Here is a 21611-nt window from a genome sequence, read left to right on the forward strand (position 1 = left end):
GCATTATTTACAATGGCCAGATATGGAAACAACCTAAGTGCCCGTTGATAGGTAAACAGATAAAGAAACTGTGGTATATATATTATGGGATGTTACTCAGCCATAAAAAAATGAGGACATCTTACAATTTTTGGACGACATGGGTGGACCTCAAGGGCATTATGCTACATGAAATAAGTCAGAGAAATACAAACACCATATGATCTCACTTATATGTGCAATCTCAAGAAACTAAAACGAAACAAAACGAAAAACAAGTTCATAGGTACAAAGAACAGATTGGTGGTTGCCAGAGGTTGGGTGTTGGGGGTGGGAGAAATGGGTGAAAGTGGTCAAAAGGTACACACTTCCAGTTGTAAAACAAAGAAGTCATGGGGGATGTTATGTACAGCATGGTGACTGTAGCTAAGAATATTGTGTTGGCATTTAAAAGTTGCTAAGACAGTAGGTGTTAAAAGCACTCATCACAGGAAAACAATGTTTGTAACTATATGTGGTGACATGTTAATTAGGCTTGTTGTAGGGATCATTTTGCAATTTATATAATCACCAAATCATTACACTGTACACCTGAAACGAACATTGTATGTCAATTATATCTCAATTTCTAAACATTTAACTCTCTTCCACAAGCTTATCTTCTTCCCCCCACCATCTTTATGATACAGTCATGTCACTATTTTGGTCAGATCCATAATCAGCTGTTACACTACTGTGATCACACCAGTCTTGTTTGTCGCGAATCACACATCTACGGTTACATTTCTTTCCTTAGACAGCCTGTCTCTCTTAGCAGTGATCATTGTCTTTCCTGTGGTTTGCTTGATTTGTATATACTTACTATTTTTTTTTCAAATACTTCAAGATCTAGCAAATGAATGTTGTTTTCCAAATGTTCAGAACATCAGATAACCCATCAATTTTCTTTTTCTGGAGACTTTGGTCCTTCCATCCTCCATCTTTCTGCTCCAATCTGGTGACCTGAGACGTTGTTACTCCTCTCTCAGGTTTACCCTCTTTTTCCCTAGCTGTGTGTCTTGTTTTCCTCATCATTTTTATAGTGCACACGTTCCAGTAGTTTCCTGGAAGTGTATGAAAGGTGTAGTTTTAGTCCTTATTATCTGGAAATCCTTCCATCACACTTGATTATTAGTTTGGCTATGTTGAAAATAATGTCCATTCAGAATTTTGAGGTTACGTCTCTGTTGCCTCCCAAGTTCTTACCTTGCTTTGAACATCTTGATGCCATTGGGGTTTTCAGTCATTTGCCTGTGGCCTCTATCTCCCAATCTCTGAAAGCTTTCTGGATACTCTCCACATGGTGATGTCAAATTTCATGTTGATATGCATTCATGCAGCTTTGTGTTCATTCATTGTCCTGGGAAATTTCAATTTAGAGTCATAGGTCTTTCAACACTAGAAACTTTTGACTCCCCCAAAACTTAACTATTAATAGTCTATGGTTGCCTGGGAGCCTTAGGGATAGCATAAACAGGTGATTAACACATATTTTATATGTTATGCGTATTATATACTGAATTCTTACAATAAAGTAAGCTAGGGGAAATGTCGTTAAGAAAATCATAAGGAAGAGAAAGTATATTTATAGTACTTTACTGTATTTATTGAAAAAATCTGCATATAAGTGGATCCATGTAGTCGTGTTGTTCAAAGGTCAACTGCACTTCCCTTTGTATGCCCTGTGCTATAGCCAAAGCAGATGTGCTGTAAAACTTCTTATCCTGTACCTTTGCTTTCTTCAGAGAATCCCACTCTCCCATCCCCAAATGCCTCAATGGAAAGGGACCTTCAAAGCCCAGCTCTAATAGAATTGTTCTATGGAACCTCTTCTGTTTCTCCTCTCCTTGCCTACCCTAAACTCCAGCCCTCTCCCCACCCCACCTTCCCTCCCCCACAGAACTTTCTATCTTCCTTTCTTGCGGTCACTTAGAACATAATGTTAGAATGTAACATATTCCCAACAGCATCTAATGGGCTTGCTAGTACATAGTCGATACATCAAAATATTGGCAAAATTAATTTAATCAGGTACATAACTGCCGTCCACACTAAAATTTGTATAGGTGTCATAATCAAAACTGTGAAGTGGCCATTTAGGCTTGCCACCATAACGTATATAATACGAAAACTATTGTGTAAGAATCCCTAATATGAAGCAGCGAATAAAGAGTATAATGACATAATGCTTTGCATCGGCTAGGGAAATTATTTAAGTGGAGAGATCAATTTTTTGTTTATTCATCTTACATTCTTTCGGGTGATTCTTTTTGTTTATGAGTAGTAACGTACATTTGTGAGATGGTCTACTAGAAGGCAAGGTGACTCCAGCGGCTGAAGAATTACAGAAATATCACAGATCTACAAATAGACACCACATAGGACAGTGGCCTCATTAGGAGAGCTCTAATGAGTTGAGGTCACCCAGCTATAAAGGATAAACATGCACAGACACAGCCAAAGCCACTTAACATTCAAGCAACAATAACATTTGACAAAGCAAAATACTCTTGTTAAAGAATACTCAATGGGAAAAAAATATACCAGTTAAGGATAAAGCATGAGAGTTCATATCACAACACAAAAAATGGTCTTGAGAATTGTATTTAATTAGAAAGGAGCAAGCACAAGTGAAATGCATTATTCTTTATTTGTGATCTAATAATTTTTACTTATATACATCGAAATTTTCAAGGTAAATTATTTTTAAAGTGATAACCATAAAAAAGTAATGATTTTTAATTTAAGAAAGAAATAGCTAATTTGTTCTGAAAATATGGAAAAGGGGTCCATTAGGATTATTTTGGTTACAAAATGCAAAAAAAAAATTCAAATTGTCAGTCAGGTTTGCTTAATAATTTACATAACTGAACAACGCAGAGATGAGTCTCAATCCCAGCAAGGTTTGATCTGGTGGCTCACCATTGTCACCCTCTGCTTTGTTTCATGCAAGGTCATTTAAAGCTGGCTCCCTTTTAGCCTCCAAATGTGCCCAGTAGATCCTGGGACTACATGCTTACTCACTTACACCTGTAAAAAGACAAAGTGTCATTGTCCCTGAATCTCCAGAAAAAGTAAAAGTTAAAGATTCGCTGTGAATATCCCATCGAGGGGCACATGCTCAGCCTTGAACTGTGGTCAAGGGGGATGGGATATCCTGGATTAACCTAGGTCATGCAAGCTGCCCATAGTACAGGTTAGAGGAAAGGAGAAGGGTCAGTTTCCCCAAAGAACATGAACTCCACGTCAGATACATTTACTGAGCACCAAATATCTCTCAGGCCCCTAGCAGTTCTGTTATACAGTTATGCAGAACCATGGGGCTAACTGCCGTTGGGCTGTGAATAGAAGAAGTGTGTGCTCCCTCCAAACTAAGCTTTTTGGAGACAATGCACGGCCCTCTATCTCTCTTTGTGCCCAGTGTTAACCTGAATTGGATGTCTACTGGGCATATGAGATTCTCCTTTTCTCTGCCAAGCCAGTGAGACTTTGGGGTTAACCTGTTCCTGCAGCAAACCTAACTTACACTGACCAATTCAGATTCCCAAATGAGAACCCATAGCTATTGAGGGAAACGGAATCTGGAATCTTATAGCTTAAAACATCCATTTTCTGAGGAAGTCACCTCCATCTTGTGAACTTTCAGTAGCTGTTCCTAAAGACCACCTTCCTCTGTCCTTTTCGAGAATTAGCATGGCCACTGGAAAGGCCATGAACATGGCCTTTGCTTCTGCTGCTCTCTGTACCATTTTGTGCAATTTAGTCCAACTCGTTGAGCTTATGAGATGAATCTGCATCTCCAAAATAAGGAATTTAATACATACCTCAGAGAGTTGTGATCATTATGTGAGGTTGTGTGGAAAGCAGGCTTCTAACAAGTGGTAAGTGTTGTGTTGAATACGAGCAATCATGGTGGGATTATAATACCCAACTCTCGGATGGTCACCGTTCTTTCCTCCTTCCTCTCTACCCATTTCTCTCACACTGAACCTGTCAGTTACCATCTTTAATTCCCCATTTAAGAAGTCATAATATAAAGCTGATGTCACTCTACAAAATTTCCTGTACAGAAATAACATGTTCATAGATGCAGGGTGATAGCTCTCTGAGGCAAGGGTTAGACAACCCCAGAAATATTTGAACAGTTAGCTGGTCACTCACCAGAGGAAAGATTCTTTCTGAACCTGTGATGGGGAGTGGAAATTAGGCCCAGCCCTGTTTGAGTAGGGAAGACGAATGAGAGAGATGGAAAACAAAAATGAGAGAGGTAGCAGAGGTGATGGAAATGGAGCGTATAGCTGTCCATGCCAAAAACCAAAAACCAAAAAACAAACCAAAAAAACCCCACAGTCGAATGAAAGGGATAAAGAGCTAAAAATAGAAATAGTACATTTTCAAACTGAATTCATCATGTATTGGCTGTCCTCAATTTTCCATATCATGTGATGGTTAAGAGCAGAGTCTCTGAAGTCAGACCATTTGGTCAAAATCCTAACTCTGCCACTTACCAGCTTTTATACAAGTTAACCATGTTGGGGCTCAGTTTTTGAAATTGGCAGAAGAACGGTACCCAACTTATGGGTTATTTCAGTGATTAAATGAGTGAATACATTTTAAGCTCTTAGCAGAGCACCTAGTGTAAGTATAATAGTTACCATCACCATCATCATCACCACCATCATCATTGTCTGTCTTGATTAGGGCAAGAGTTTTTACTTGCCAAGGCTAAAACTTCATCTGCAAGTCTTCATCCTTCCACGTAGGGCTGAGTTCTAGTCGAAGTATAGTCCCACTACAGAGTGTTGCTTGCTGGCTCAGAAGATGCCAGAAAACTAAGCTCCACCATGACCCTGAAGAACAAGCTGCTTGAGCTCAGGACCCCAGCAGGTATCTAGTCTCATTGTCCAAAGTCCATGTTAAAGTCTGTGTTTGCTGTGCAGCTCTGAACCTCTCTCCTGAATAGGTTCCAAGTCTGGCTTCATTTCCACCAGGACTTGGTGAGATGCTGGGAGGAAGTTGGGTCTAACCACTCTGAGCACAGGCCTTGAGCTCATGCAAAGCAGACTCCGGCTTGCGATTAACTAGCTGTATGGTTTTGGCAAATTAATTATTTCATTTCCTCCAGGGGATTATAAAACCTACTGCCCAGAAATGATGTAAGGATTAACAAATCATATAAGTAGAGTGTTTAGCACAGTGCCAAATCAAGATGATAGTAAGAACAAATTATTATTTTCACCTTCATGGTGGCCCTTCATGGTCAGATCTCTGCAGACTTCCAACTTTGGGTCATTGAAAAGTTAATAGATTTGAATTCTATAACTCTCATCCAAGTTATAATAAAAATGTTAAACGGAAAATGAATTAGATCAAGTATAGACCTTGATGGTATTACAGTGGGACCAAAATCATCAGGGCATATTGCTTGGATTCAATTGTTCACACAAGAAAAAAAAAAAAAAAAGAAAGAAAAAAGAAAAAAAAAGCCTAATTCTTCAACCATGCCTGCCTGTACCTTGCCTAGAAGGGTGGTCTTGCCAGGGGCACCTGTATGGCTCAGTTGGTTAGGCTTCCAACTCTTGATTTCCGCTCAGGTCATGATCCCTCAGGACTGGGCCCGGCATCAGTCTCTGTGCTGAGCATGGAGTCTGCTCGGGATTCTCTCTTTCCCTCTGCCCCTCTCCCTGCTCATACTCTCTCTCTCTCTTTTTAAAACAAAACAACAACAAAAATCAAAAAGGGAAAAACAAGGGAGGTCTTGCCAGATGTCTCGCTGATACAGTCCTGTTATGATCTCCTTGGTAAGAGTACATGAAGTAAGCTTGGCCTGATATTATAGAGAACTCCCCCTGGCTCATAGTGATCACTGCTAGTTGCTTGGGAGCTCTCAAATAATCTGCTTGAATAATCGACCCCAGAACTGTACCAGATATTGATGCCAAGCTCAGCAGGGGGTAGCTCTGCAAATTCCTGCTTTGGGGTGGAGAGGGCAGCTCCTCCTTAGAAATGGGTATGTTTATCTGCCTTCTGTTTGGTGCTATGGCTCTCAGCATGCCAGTGTTGTGGAAAGCCTGTGTATGTTTTGTCCTTCCTTATAGTCTGCTGCTTCCACTGCCTTAAAGCTGGGTGAATTTAGAAACCCTCCCTCCACTAGTGGAGGGGAATGTAACAGTAATTCTCAGAGGTAGTGCCTGCTTGTCATAGCAGATTGTGACTTGGTCTTATTCGGAGAATGGAGTCAGCGTTGGCCAACACCTTCCCTTGGTCATAATTCCATCTGTCACCTGCTCCTTCAGGCTGAGCTGAGCCAGCAGGGGAGCAAGGTGCAAAAAGCCAAACCATGCACTGCTTTCTGACAAAGCAGGGTATTGGGAAGTTTAGTCTTTGCCGCCATTGGAGGTGTTCAGTATGTGTGAAAGCAGGCACAGAGCCAACCTTGGCCACAGCAAGAAGGTGCAGTGCGCAGAATTATGTCATTATTCAGCTTCTTTTATGTCTGCAGAATTGTGAGTATAAGGTTGATCATGCTAGTGACTCTACTGTTAAGTCCATTTAAGTAATGAATACTTTCATTTATTTTTAAAACCATTGTTTTCTATCTTTAAGTATTTAAGGGAAAGAAAAGCCAAACGCTCTCACCAAATACTAAATTGTGCGCTGTGGTCCTAAAGTCATAATATATTCTTACCAATTGAAAAGTGAAAAAATTAATCACTTGTAATGACAAAACTTTGATAGAAAATAAAGATAATTCCTTTCTGTATGGGATAGAGAAAAATTGATGCTTTTTATGTACAGAATGCTTACTGGAAAACAATGAATTAAAGACAAAATTGTAACCCTTATTGTAGTCTTCCTGGATGTTCATAATAGCTGAGCTAAGTCTCTGATGCTTAATTATCCAGGAATATGAGAAATCCGGCCATATCATATTTATTTAGCAATTGAGTTCTGTTACTTTTAATTAGTTGTTTTTTTTTTTTTATTTTAGAGAGAGAGCTTGAGCTGGGGAGAGGGGCAGAGGGAGAGAAAGAGAGAGAGAGAGAGAGAGAGAGAGCGAGAGAGAGCGCCTTAAGCAGGCTCCATGCTGAGCACGGAACCCATTGCAGGGCTCTATCCCAGGACTCCAGGATCATGACCTGAACTGAAATCAAGAGTAGAACATTCAACTGACTGAGTCACCCAGGTACCCCTTTCTTCCTTTTTTTTATTTGAGAGAGAGAGAGAGAGAGAGAGAGCGCACACCTGCACATGAGCAGGGGAGAGGGACAGAGGAAGAAAGAGAAAATTGAGTTCTGTTTTGGAAGAGGAAAAATTTCTACCATTTTGAAACCTACACTTAGTTTGAAAACACATTGTGAATTCATTATACTCTGTAAATTAATGAATTAGATGACTAGCGCCCCTTGACCGGAAAAATTTATATCCATTTAAATCTAATTCAAGTAATATATTAGGCCAAACAAGCTTAAATATTTATAAAATATTTTAACTTCAAAAAATTACTTCAGATACATGAAGACATCTGTAACTGGCAAATTCCTAGAGACAGAAAGTAGATGAGAGGTCACCAGGGGCTGGAGAGGAGAAGATTGGAGAGTTTCTGCAGAATGGGTATAGAGTTTGGAAATAGAAACTTGAAAAAGTTTTGGGAATAGATAGTGATGATAATTGCACAACATTGTGAATGTTATTAATGCCACAGAACTGTGCATTTAAAAATTGTCAAATGACCCTTTGTATTGTACACATTTTATATAATAAAAATAATCATTTAAGATATCAAAATAAATGAGAATGATCCAAAAACTAAAATGTCCGCCCTCAGCATTATAATACTGTATTTTCTTTCAGAAATCCTGGCCTCTGTCATATGACCAAAAATAAATATCAGAAAGCTAAGATCAATTTAGCAATGTTTGTGGTAATATAATTACTTACAGACACCAACTGAATTCACTCAAAAACAATAGAACCAATAAGAGAATTCAGTAAGTTAGCCAGTAAATAAATATATGAAAATAATATGTTTTATGCATGTGTTCTCAATAATTTTCAGAATGCATTTTGGGATAATATGCTCTTAGACAAATGGTAACAAAGTATAAAATTGCTTTGAGTAAACCTAACAAATTATGCAGAATCTAAATGAAAAATATCATAAAGCTTTTCTGAGGAGCTTAAATACAACAAGGAAAACTGAAGAGATACATGTTTTTAATGGAAAGATTCAGTAGTAAAGATGATAATTTCCCCCAAAATTAGTCTCTAAATTTATTGAATAAAAATTTCAATAAATTTTTATTGCAATTATCAGTCTCAAGCATGTTTTTTAACCTGACCAAATTATGTTAAAGTTTGCCTCAAGATATAAATGGTTAAGAGTAATCAAGAAAATACTGGGAAAGAATAAGGAGAGAGTTCCATATTCCACTATATTAAAATATGCAAAGTTATGACCATGAAGAATAATATTTTTAGGTAAATATGCAAAGTATACTGACATTTTTAAGCAGTATTAAAAATTATGTTTTTTAATGGAATAAAACCCTATGTCTGTATACACCTATGGAAAATATCATCTCTACTGCAGTGGAGTATATAATTCTGTTCTACACAATGAGAACATAGTAAAAATATGCTTTATAAGCTACTTTTTTATTCACCTGTATCTTATAAACACTTTCCTATTTTTAAAAAATATTTTTCTATTAGATGACTTGAGTAACTATAATTTTCCATTATGTAGGTACACCTGACTTTATTTAATCCACTGTTTTTGAAACAATTGGATTGTTTCTAGTTATAAATAATACTATCCTTCACATCCTTCCCTATCACTCTTTCTGCACTGTTGCATACATTAGACCAAATGCCCAGAAGTGAAATTGCTGGGTTAATTATAAGCATATGGTAGCCCCATCCTGCCCCCCCCCCACACACACACGCACTTGTATTCATGGTTTCGCTTTCCATGGTTTCAGTTTCCTGTGGTCAGCTGCGGTCTAGAGACAGATGATCCTCCTCTGGCATATGTCAGAAGGTCGGTAGTTGCCTAACGCTGTGTCACAATGCCTATGCCATTCACCTCACTCGATCTCATCATGTAGGCATTTTCTCATCTCACATCATCACAAGAAGAGTGAGTATAGTACAATAAGATATTTAGAGAGGGACAGAGACCACATTCACATAACTTTTACTATGGTATATTGTTATAATTGTTCTATTAGTTATAATTTTTAATTTCTTACTGTATCAAATTTATAAATTAAACTTTATGATAAGAATGTACATATAGAAAAAAACATGGCATATGTGGTACTATCTGCTATTTCAAGCATTTACTGGCGGGGGGGGTCTTGGAACATATCCCCCACAGATGGGGGGGGAACTACTATATTGCTATAGAAAGGTTGTGATGGCTTGTAATGTGGTATCTATGAGAGTGCCTCTTTTCCCAAACCTGTGTCCACACTGAGTATTAACTCTTCAAAACCTTTTTGTTACATGATACTCAAAATTATTAAGTAGTGTTTATCTTGATTACTAACGAAGTTGAACATTCTGGAATATTATTTATTTGTTTTATTTTGTGTATTATCTATGCATATTCTTTGCTCATTTTTAATTAGCAAATTCTTTTATTGGTTTGTGATAGCTATTTGTATATCAAGGATATTAACATTTATATCATATGTCAAAAATATTTTTTTTAGATTTTATTGTTGGCTTTTGCATTTTGTTTGGTGTTTCCAGTTTTAAAAGAAGTAGAAATATTTCTGTTTTTCCTGATTTCCCAGTAGTGAATCATACCTAATAGTAGAAAATGTTCAGACTTTGCACAGACTATGGCAATAATAGATTTTATGCTTGAGAAAAATCATACATGTAACTTATAACCATCTAAGATGAATAAGTTTTACCACTTTGACTTTAAATTATTTTTTTCCTTATTCTTCAGCAATTTCTATATATCTGGGAGCTCTGTCTTGTTGATTATTCTTGAAGGCAGTAAGCAGTACAATAGAAATCCAATTTTCTGAATAGAAAGTTTCCACTGGCTGATCTATAATGTCAGTGGATGTCTCATGTCAGACCCTTTTCAAAATCTTAAATCTTGAGTTCAAAGTTCTCACTTATGTCTTGACAATAGCTTTCAGGCCCATCAACACAAGAATAAACACATTCCTTCTCTTTCAAGCTACAGAATCATATTCTTTATATCTGTTAACATACTTTTTCAAAGAAAAAGAACTTTGTTTAAAAAAAAGCCGTCTTTTTTATTTAATTCCATTGGGATAGTAAGAACAAAAAGACTTCCAACTTAATGGTATATCTTAATTCCTCAAGAATGAGAAAGAAAAACAGAGGAACTGAAGTGGAAAGGGGCAGCATAAAAAGATCCCTCCTGGATGAAGTTAAGGGTCTTTTATAGTGCATACACTGCCTTTATTTCACAGTGACTACAGGTTTTAGAACTATTCCCTGGTCATTCAGTTCCATTTTAGATGCCATTAAGAGTAACAGTTCATACATATTACTTGTCAGCCATTGTCCATCCAATAACATGTATCACAACCATGTTAATTCAATCAAGGTTGCAGTAAAATGAAATAATTATTTCCTGATAGCTATTATTACTATCCATGGTGAAAGACACTATTAGTTTATTTCCAAGTGATCAGTTATCTATACATACAGGCATAAACCTAATCAACAACAGTTTGATGTTATTGTTACTCATATATATATATAAACTTTACTCTTTAGTCAATATATTCTATATGGCAAACTCTAACATTGATAGTAAATGAGCATATCCCCAGCGGTGTTATTGCAAGCTTTGACATACATATTCTAAAAGAAGACCACTGTGATAAGCCAATATTCAGTAACCACTATGGCTACAAAAATCTTTTCTGCAGTCACCAGATGGGCTGGTGTCCATGGGCTGGTGTCCATGGGCTGTACAGCATGGGCTGTACAGCATGGGCTGTACCCATGCACAGATAGCTCTCTCTTCTAACATCTTTAATAGATTCTCTTACTTGTGACTTCATAGTGTCAACAGAAAGGCTTTCTTGGTGAAGAACAAAATCTCCAAAATGGAATGAGAGTTGTATGCACTCATTTATACATTTATTTTGTACTTGAAAAACACAACACACGCATGTCGTTCTGTTTTGACGTCTAATCCTTCTCCACTAAACAGTTTATAAAACATTTATTTGGATGTGGCTATGAGTTCGTCTTAAGAAGTGGGGTGGGAAGTACGGATGAGTAGAGAGAAAAGGCAGAAACCCAGGATCTTAAACATCTGATTCCATTTGGTTGATATGGCAAGATGGGACCTAGTGAATCTTTTAGCTTGAGAAAAAGTGCTACATTTGTATATATCTACACACACCCACATGCTTCTTCCTACCACTTCTAAATGACCTTAAGGAAAATATGTACACAATGATGAAACTATTTAGAAGACAGTTTCTAAAATATCTGGAGTTTTTTCCCACATTGCTAAGTAGAACTTTATCCCTATGAGCTAGAGTCTATCTTGTACAAGGAGGACTCCTTTATCTAAGAGGGGAGGAGACATTTTCTAGCATGTTCTTTCCCCTTCTGGAATAAATACTCTTCACCTAAATAACATCCACTCAACCCTAGAGTCTGTCCCTGGGTCTCGCAGTCTTCTTTCTCTCAACTGGGCTGGAGGCCCACTTTGAGTCACTGTTTAAATACCCAACTTTTTATGAATATTCATCAAACTTGTAGTATTTGTTCACTATCTTCTTCCATACTATATTATAAGATGCAAGTGAATGAGTGCCATATCTGTCTTACTCACTTCTCTATCTCCAGTTCCTAAATCAGTGACTGGCACATCCACATTCTCAATAAGTATTTGATGAATGAGGATTAAGTAAACTAATATATGTAAAGTGCTTTGCTTAACTCCTGGAATATGCAAATATTTGGTATATATTAGGTACTATTATATGAGCTATGACACAGCACTATGAAGTTCTGAACCTACACATGTTTAGCTTCATTGGCAGACTTTTTGAAAGAATGTTCAACATTTCTCCAGGTTCCTAGTTCTCTTTTGTTAAACTGAACTGAGTCAGTAGGCAGGGTTCAGTACCCATTTACCTAAAAAACAAGTTTTAGATTGCATAAAATCAGAAAAAGAACCCCCCACTACTGACTGTGAGATACTGTACCTTCCCTTCTCCTTTTCTATCTTCCCATAGTACTCTGACACTTTGCCTTTGAATATCTTATTACTACAACTTTTAGGCTAAATTATATCCTTCTATTTCTAGTTGTTTTCAGAATATGGAATGGCCTGCAGTGTGTCTAAATGCTGTGGTAATGAGCCATCATACGATCAAATCCCATAGTTATATTTAGATTCGTTCCCTGAGTTAAAGCTGAGCATTCTCCATTCATCACATTGTGTTTACAGACAGCCCTTAACTAAAAATTGTTTGATTTAGGACTTTTTGACTTTAAGATGGTAGGAAAGCCATCGGCTTTCAGTAGAAACAGAATTTTGAATTTTGATCTCTTCCTGAGCTACTGGTAGAATATTCTCTTATGATTCTGGGCAGTGGCAATGAGCCGCAGCTCTCCGTCAGCCATGTGAGGATAAACAACCAGTACACTCACAGTTCTGTACCCACACAACCATTCTGTTTTTCACTTTCAGTAAGGTATATATTACATGAGATATTCAATCTAACACTTCATTATAAAATAGACTTTGTGTTAGATGGTTTTGCCCAAGTGTGGGCTAATATAAGTGTTCTGAGCATGATTAACCTAGCCTACTAAGCTATGATGTTCAGGAGGGTACGTGTATTAAATGCATTTTTGACTTGCAACATTTTCAACTGGATGTATTGGGACATAACCCTATTACAACTTGAGGAACGTCTGTCCTTTTAAACCAAACCATAGTGTAGTCTGTACCATACCAGATGTTAGGGGCCATCCTACGGTGTTATTGCCCCAATACCCATTATATTGCTGGAGGCAATAAAGTTTCCACATCTGACTTTTTTAAACTTCCTAGTAATTCCAGAGGAAACGGCAATGATACCTTGTATTCTTGGATTTTTAATTGATAATTCAGTTTGGTTCAAACTTACTCCAGGTGTGATCCTTGTGCCTGGCTAGTTTGTACTTTATTTTGTAGGAAAAGGGGTAGGGAGAGATTCTGAACTCTTTGACCAGATAGTGAGATGACCAAATATGCTCTAGGAAGGTTAATCCAGCAGCAGTGTGAAAAGACAGGTTGGGGCATTTGAGAAAGATGAAAAGAAGGGGTGTCTGGAAAGAGCCATGACAGTGCTCCAATAGAGGAGTTCCTAGGTCAAGAACCAGAGGATTAGAGGTGAGGATGGAGACCCAGGACCAGAGGAGAGGAGGTGAGGATGGGATGAGGACACAAATTCAAGAGCCATTGCAAAAACAGAACAAGATGGCTCTACAACATGAGGAGTGTGAGGGATGAGAAACAGACTTTGACCCTGGAGGCTAGGAATCTGGTTGTATCATTATCAGTATGGGGAACAGAACAAAAACATAAAGTATGGAGACCACTTGTCTTTGGAACAAACTTAATTTGAGGTGCTAGAAGATCCAGGCTTTTGGAAATGTGAGCTGGAGTTCAAGAATAATGTCAGGTCTGCATCACAGGTGTATTGACCGTGGCGTCATCCATTTTGGTAGCCTGGTTCCTTTGTCCCTCCATAAATGGCACAGAGTTTAATTGCGGCCAATCTTCTCCTTACAAGATAGAACATGTGACGCATAAGAGCCTTTGACTTTCTCTTGGAATAGTCTGGGAGCATCACAGTTTATCAGTCACCCCCTCTGACTTTCTAGAATAGATGCCTTACACAGGCTTTCTACTTAAATCTGGGAACTTTTGGTCATTTTAGAAAGTAGATAATAGGCTCCTATGACCAAGGAATGAAAGTGTAGGGGAGTTGGCCAAGTTTATACAGCCAGTTATTAGTGTCCTGGCCCCTGGTCCTCGGCCTTCCCCACTAGAACAAATGGTACCTTCCAGACCCCGCGTGTGAGGGGATAACAGGTAACTTTCCCATCCTGTCTCTGCAGTACAGCTTTCAGAGTGTGCGTTCAGAATTGTTCTAAAAACCATCGTGTATTTGTTTGGTCTCTGATTTAGTGTTGGTTCTTTCGAAAGTTCTGAGCTTTAAAATTTTTGCTTTTCTTTCCTGCTTTCTTAAGAGTCTAAATATAGTCACTTGATGTTCACTTCTGTGAGGAACATTGTCAGTGTTTGTTAACTGGCCGATAGTTGCTACTCACACGTACCACACCCAGTCCTTCCTTCCCAAATAAATGTTTGTTTCCTGGTAATGGTTTTAAGAATCGCACGGTTGTTAACTGGAAAGGGTTGTTGCATAGAAATGTGTCTGTCAACCTTCATGGGAGCCCTTTAACCCCAGCGACACTAACTGATCTTTTATCTTCCATGCCACCTGTCCATCACCAGCCTCTTCTGTGAAGGACGATGAGCAGCTTTCTTAGGCTTGGTGAAGAATCAGCACAAGCAGGAAGAACAAAAAACACACAAACAAGATCTTGCTTATAACATGAAAGGCTACAGTGCATCATTCAAAGTTCTAATAATAAAGTTTCACCCAGCTAACAGAGTACATTTCAACGACATGGTCTATGAATCGACTCACCTTCACATTGTAGAAATTAATGTTTTTTATTTTCGGCTTGTTCCCTTTCCTACCATATAGATGCCTTGAATCTTCGAAACCGACAGGTCATTTGCGTCACCCTCAAAGTCCTCCAACATCTGGCTGTGTCAGCTGAGATGGTGGGTGAAGCTTTGGTGCCCTATTACCGTCAAATCCTCCCCATCCTGAACATCTTTAAGAATATGAATGGTGAGTGATCCCAGGAGTCAAATGTCTTTTAAGCCCTAAAAAAAAGGGAGTGGTTTGAAGTAGAGTTAATTAGCAACACATTTAGGATTTATTATTGCTTATAAACCAAGATCCATTTGGAGATCTAAATAGTGTAACTCCCACTCTTCCCCTGCTACTCCCTAGGGAAACAGTAAAATTAACAATTTCATTTATTACACCTCACACGTACAGCTTACTTACTCAGTACAGAAGCGCTGAAGCAGTTCTATAATCTTCCAATAATTAAATTGTAAAGTTTTTTTAATAGTCTTGTGACTGCATTAGTAGGTTTTGAGTTTGTCCTTTCTCTTGGTAGTAATTCTACCTTTAGATACTCGGTTAAAATTGCAGTTTTTATTAATTGGCTTAAGATGAATTTTTAAAGCAATATCGTTAAAATATGATACGTGTGGCTTGGGAAGTTTTAATATATGTTCTCTCATTTCTAAAAAAAATAGAAAAATAGATAATCTAGTTGATGGTGAGTGCTGATTATAAATGCATGTGTACTGATACATTTATTTGTTTTAATAATTCTATAAGCTTTGGAAAGCACTGATGAGCTCACATGAATCTGCTCTACCCTAAAAAAGGCACAGCAAGTTGTGGTGATCGGTTGGCAGACAGTGGATGTATATTTGTTCATTCAGAGTGTGATTTTCCTTTTATGCCTCTTTGAAAGGATGTGACTCTAATTTTCTTTTATGTTGCTAACTTTGAATTTCCATACTTCTTATATGCATAGCATAAGTCAACATTTGAAGTTAATTCCTGACAGCTATGTAAATAAGTTAGCAATTTAGCGGAACACTGCATGAAAATTTTGTGACATGATCTGCCTATGTACATACAAGAAAAAAAATCAAGCAACAAAACTGAGTGTTCCTGCCACATACAACTCCTTTGTTTGGAAGCACCATTTTTTACATTGTTCATAAATTGCTACTAAAAGTCTCGTTACTTAGGCAAATCATGGAATTCTCAGAAAGTCTTAAGCTGTATTTCAATAGTAGGACCTACTTATATACTCAATATTAGACATATTTGGTTACAAGGACTTCACCTGGAGTTGTGGAAGTGTAAGAATGCTCATAATGGAGTAAGTTAATATCCATTCCACAACCGCTGAATGGCAATAGACTTACTGTGGACATTTAGACAAGTTGGTTACTCTTCCAGGACACTAAAAACTAGGTGTTGGTAATTGAATCCCTTATGACCTAACAAACTAATAGTTTTAGTAACAGCATTTCTACTTTATGGAAAATGCTTGTTTAAATATTTTTGATTCAGAATTCATAGTTTTACTGGAGAGTGGCATCGAATATCCATGAAGTTATAGAATGATTCCATGTGCAAACAGTGTTCAATTATGGTTCATAAAAGAGGTGCTGAGTTCATCCATCGTATTTAGCCTCTAGTTAACTTGAGAGAGACATGGAGATGATAGAGATAAAGATGATAGAAATAGAGATGAGAGAGAAAGAGAGAGAGAGAATTACTTAAACACTGGAAGAATCAAGGAACAGCCACCCCCAAAGTCTCGGTTGTAGGTAACACTTTTGAAGAGTGTGATTAGCGAGTGTTTTCTGGTAATCCTCATGGAAACCTGTGGGGAAAGTACTATTACTATGTCTGACTTTTCATCATAAAAGTTGCCCCTCTGTAACTTCTCTCGTATATAATCATCTGCTTCTGTACCTGACCATCATGGACGATGGTCACCAACACATCTGCCTTCCCTCACTTGAGTAGGAGCAGGGGGCACTACAACACCGTGTTAATGCCTTTGGGTCCCACAGCAGAATGTGCAACTCAAATCTAAGCATCATTATGCACCGTATAAAAGAAGAAAAAGGAGGCACCTGGGTGGCTCAGTCGGTTAAGCATCCACTTCTTGGTTTCAGCTCAGGTCACGATCTCACAGTTCATGAGTTCAAACCCGCATCAGGCTCTGTGCTGACAGAGCTTGGGATTCTCTCCCTCACTGCCCCTCCCCTTGTAGTTCTCTCTCTCTCTCAAAATAAATAAATAAACTTCAAAAATGTAATAAAAAAAACAGAAGAAGACAATGAGAATCTCCCTCATCCTCCAGGAAACCTGTAAAGAAGAAGAAGTTAAGCCACCACAAAGAGATAAATCTCTAGATTATTAAACAAAAGCAATTGGTTTCTACATCTTTCTCATACTCTTTATTTAATTCTTTAACTCACAGATGTTCACATCCTTAATAAAAGAAGTAATTAGCTTTAGGAATATATCCCTATTTAGATTTTATCAATGTGGGAATTTATAGTTTATACCATAGCCTTAATTGGTCCCAAACAAGGTTAATTATTTTGGAACATTCCTAAATGCATGCACCAGTGATTCCACATTCAACTATTTTTCTGCTTAATATCTCTCTGAAATTTGAGGGGGAAAAATATTAGCTTTAGCCTCATTTTCTACTTATCTTAGAAACCTGTCAGTACAAAGCCAGAATGCAGTAAGCTGTATTTCCAGAGGGTCATATTACAAAATTGGAGCATTCTGGCTATAAAACTTAAAACTATTCTTCAAAGTGGCTATATTGCCAAAGATCCAGTTCTACCAGAAGGAGCATACGTAAGATTTCCAATTACAATAGTGTTTTTAGGATAAAAATAATTTAACTGTAATACATAGTTTAGTAAATCCTGTTTTATAATTATGGATATTCATATTCACAGAACCATATATACTTATTTTATTTCAGCAGATGTCTTTAGTAACAGTTGTATTTATAAAAAAAAAATATAGTAGCAATTTACAGCATGTAACATTAGAAAAAATTCATCCTTAATTTCAGTGTATTTAAAACAATTCCACACATAGAGTTCTGTTTCCACTTTTTCCTACTTTCACATAAATCAATGTCTTGTTATACTCAGATCAAAACAAACAGTCCCATCACAAAATATATATTTTTTGGAATGAGACCAGATACAAATGACAGAAAGAAGGAAAGATTGAAACAGAGAACAGTCCTTCAACTATAACGACCTCATCCTCTGTCAGCATTCCCTCAAAGTGCAAGCTTTAGCTTAATTCTACTAACTCGTCCTTTTTCGTAATTTCTGGCCTATTTTAATGTCACATGGACTTTGTTGGAGACGAGCAGTGGGCTGAGTAGATAAGGGCTGGACAAGCATTGAAGCAACCACGGGCTGTCAGGCGCCCCGGCTTGGAGTCTTTCCAGGGGACCACAGGGAAGCAACCGCAGGAAGGAGCAGACAGAGCTGGCAGCCCCAGTCGACACTTCTGTAGGTGCTAAAACTTACGGCAAGACCCACAAGACTATTCCTGCCCTAAGAGAAAGCGTGGCTTTGTGTATCTCTTTATGACTGTTATTTTTTACAGGGTTTAATGAGGCTAACTTTCAACAGTTATGAAAACAACAGAAGTCTAAAGATGCCAGTTATAATGTGGAATAGAGTAGCATCTTAGAGTCAGAAGACAGAAATCACGGAACTTCTCTGCGTTTAAATCTCTTTTAGATTCTCCTAAATCATCTGTGTAAAAGATAATAGCACTTTTTCCGTAGGGTTGACGTGACAATTCAAGATAATGTGTCCGTAGGCGCTTCACGTACAGCCTGGCCTTGACTGGGTATTAAATGAGATAGCCATTGGGGCGCCTGGGTGGCTCAGTCGGTTAAGCGTCCGACTTCGGCTCAGGTCATGATCCCGCAGTCCGTGAGTTCAAGCCCCGCGTCAGGCTCTGTGCTGACAGCTCAGAGCCTGGAGCCTGTTTCAGATTCTGTGTCTCCCTCTTTCTCTGACCCTCCCCTGTTCATGCTCTCTCTCTCTCTGTCTCAAAAATAAATAAACGTTAAAAAAAAAATTAAAAAAAAAATGAGATAGCCATGATTATCATACAACATTATATAGAGGTACAGTATTACACATATTATTATATGATATTCTATATAAACATTGCAGCACTATAAAATTACTGTATCGCACCATGAATAGACGGTTGGGTTGAATGTTTTGTGACCGTGGTTGTGGAACTCCTCCCCTTGGCCCTTCCATGAGCCTGGCTGTGAACACACACAGACTCGTGGTTCCCCAGCTGGGGCAATCCCTTTGCCTCAAAGGATTCAGCTTTCCCCTGCCAAATGCCAGGTGGGTGACCAGGTGAGTTAAGGACCCTGGGATTCATTCAAGAATAACTGGTTTTCAAATCCATCTCTTCCTGACATAATCGTTAAGCTCGAATATGTGACTGATGTTTTGGAGAAAGTCATGTTTGGAAAAGACAAGCTTGAGTGCCACAAACAAGGGGCCCCTGCATCAGTATCCTCTTTGGAGGATCTGAAGTAGGGTCTAAGTTTGAGCTTGTTTTCCTTAATTCGAAACAATGGATTTTGGATATCTAAACCATGCTGTTTTTCCAGCCACTGCTTTGGGTGAAAGAGAAGGAAGAATTTCTATAACAGCAATTTCTTCCTCCCTGTGTTCTTTCACAAATGTTATTAAAGGTTACAGAAAATTAAGACAATAGGAATGTTCGATTTATAGCTTCCAGAGATGAAACTACAAAATTAATGGTGCAGTGTATTGCATTTGAGAAGCATGAAACAATAAATGGCATTAAAACATTTATAGCTAAAATATGGGGCTCTGCCAGCAGATTACAGCTATCCAATCACTCTGCTTTCTGGAGGCAATCCTAATTTTGGTTCCTTTGTTTCCAACTGCACCAATAGTCCTGAAACAGTTCAGAGACTCCAGGCATCAGCAATTCAAATAGCACCATGAGTATATGTCATGGAACACGTGAAAGTAGATAGAGTCATGAAATGACATGTTTATGTGGATGTGGAAATCAAACATGGCCCCTCGTGTGTAGGTTTTTCCTAGGATAGTTATAGACTGTATGCCACTACAGACTAATTAAAGTCTATGAAAAGAGGGATTTAAAAATTGCAGTTCAAATCCAGACACATTAAAACCTATAGGTGATGAGAATGCAGTAAATTTGCAACATTTCAGAGTATTTGTACCAACTCTTTGACCCTGAAGTTTAAGTCATTTGAAAAAGCCAGAAACAGTTGATTTCTGCTGGTAGTCACTTAGAACAACTTCTGATGGAAACCTAGGTGTTCTCAATTAACCTGATTCGAATTCTCCCAGAGTTTCTGTGAGCCTAGTGGAACCTATTCTCAATGGTTCTTTAACATGTTGAGGGGGTGCCTGGATGGTTCAGTTAGTTAAGCGTCCGACTGCAGCTCAGGTCATGATCTCAGTTTGTGAGTTCGAGCCCCATGTGGGGCTCTGTGCTGACAGCTCAGAGCCTGGAGCCTGCTTCAGATTCTGTGTCTCCCTCTTTCTCTGCCCCTCCCCCATTTGTGCTGTCTCTCTCCCTTTCCCTCAAACATAAACAAACGTTAAAAATATTTTTTTAATGTTGATGAACTTTTGGGGGCTGATTGTGTACCAAAAAAGTCTTTGTTTTTTGTTTCATAATTGACTTACATAAAGGTTATTTCACAGAGCTTTAAATTTAATTTTGGAATCAAGGTTTATTCCCTGTGGGATTCTGTCCAATTTTGAGTGTGATTTATATTTTAGAAATTTACTTCAAAGTTTCTTTGAAATCATTAGGTTTATTAGATTTGAAACCAATTGAATGTCCTAAACTTATTAAGGAAGAGATTAGATATGCACAAGATTGTTCTAAATCTAACTTGCAGGAATGGGGGGCGGGACAGTAGTTCTAATCTCTTCTGGATTCTTCCTCTGCTCAGATTTTACTAGTTGCTCTAATGAGAATCCTAGGATCATAACAAAGCTGGAAGATGCATATAGGGGCCCTTTGGTCTGCACCTGTCTCCAATTTACTCAACTACCCTATTCCGCCATAAGTTCTACAAGGTCAAAATGTTCACATTGAGTTTCCTTTCTCCTGTGCAGACTGGGTATAGCACACTTAGAAGAATTAGGTGCTTAATAGGTATTTGTGTTGAATTGATATGCTAACCCAATCTGCATGACCAATACTCGCTTATTCAGTTCTGTCCTAAGTTAGTAGCTTCACTATTTCACGAAGTAACCCATTCTACTTCTGAAAGGAAAGGCACGTCCTACACTGAATTGAAGTCTATGTCTAATATTCTATCCAACTTACCTGTCTACTCTAAAGCACACTGAATGTCTAATCCCTTTCCCAAATAGCAGACCTTCAAAAAATATATATAAAACTTTCCTTACCCCTCAACTTTCATTTCTTCGAATTCAAGGTCCCTTTTTCTTCCAAGCATTCATTTTTATAAGCACAGCTTTCCAAATCTCCGGGGGTGGGGAGGAGGACCCACATATCTGCAAACACCGATGGCTCTGTGGTTGTCTGAGAGCAGCCCTAGGGGACAAAGCATCCTAAGAAAAGTCAAGACTTCTCTGCCCTCACAGATGCACCTTGCATGTGTTCAGCCTGTCAGATGGCCTTACCATTTTGAAATCTACAAATGCTTACTGAATAAATTTTCTCTTCACTCATCCTGCTTCGTTCAAGGTTTCCTGGGTTTTTTTTAACCCAATTCACTTGTAAAAAGCCCATTTTAGGGGCAGGCACATACTAGAAATTGCCCCTGTATCTGTTCTTCTTATAGAC

At 38.1% G+C, this 21611-nt stretch overlaps 1 protein-coding gene and 1 long non-coding RNA gene across 3 annotated transcripts in view; one reads left to right on the plus strand and one right to left on the minus strand.

The window, feature by feature from the left end:
* Window positions 1–21611, plus strand: part of PACRG (parkin coregulated) — a 510987-nt gene that overhangs the window by 286499 nt on the left and 202877 nt on the right. For both annotated transcript variants that reach the window (XM_049653163.1, XM_049653162.1), the window contains exon 4: window positions 14805–14954. In XM_049653163.1, the coding sequence (XP_049509120.1) occupies window positions 14805–14954 (150 nt within the window). The remainder of the gene's footprint in view (window positions 1–14804; window positions 14955–21611) is intronic.
* LOC125938089 (uncharacterized) lies at window positions 846–9034 on the minus strand. The gene is made up of 4 exons (XR_007462605.1): window positions 8970–9034; window positions 2941–3048; window positions 1225–1378; window positions 846–1082 (listed from the first exon to the last, which is right to left on the minus strand). It is a non-coding gene; the product is annotated as an uncharacterized LOC125938089 (long non-coding RNA).

The sequence above is a fragment of the Panthera uncia genome, assembly GCF_023721935.1.
Source record: "Panthera uncia isolate 11264 chromosome B2 unlocalized genomic scaffold, Puncia_PCG_1.0 HiC_scaffold_24, whole genome shotgun sequence".
NCBI classification, from domain to species: domain Eukaryota; kingdom Metazoa; phylum Chordata; class Mammalia; order Carnivora; family Felidae; genus Panthera; species Panthera uncia.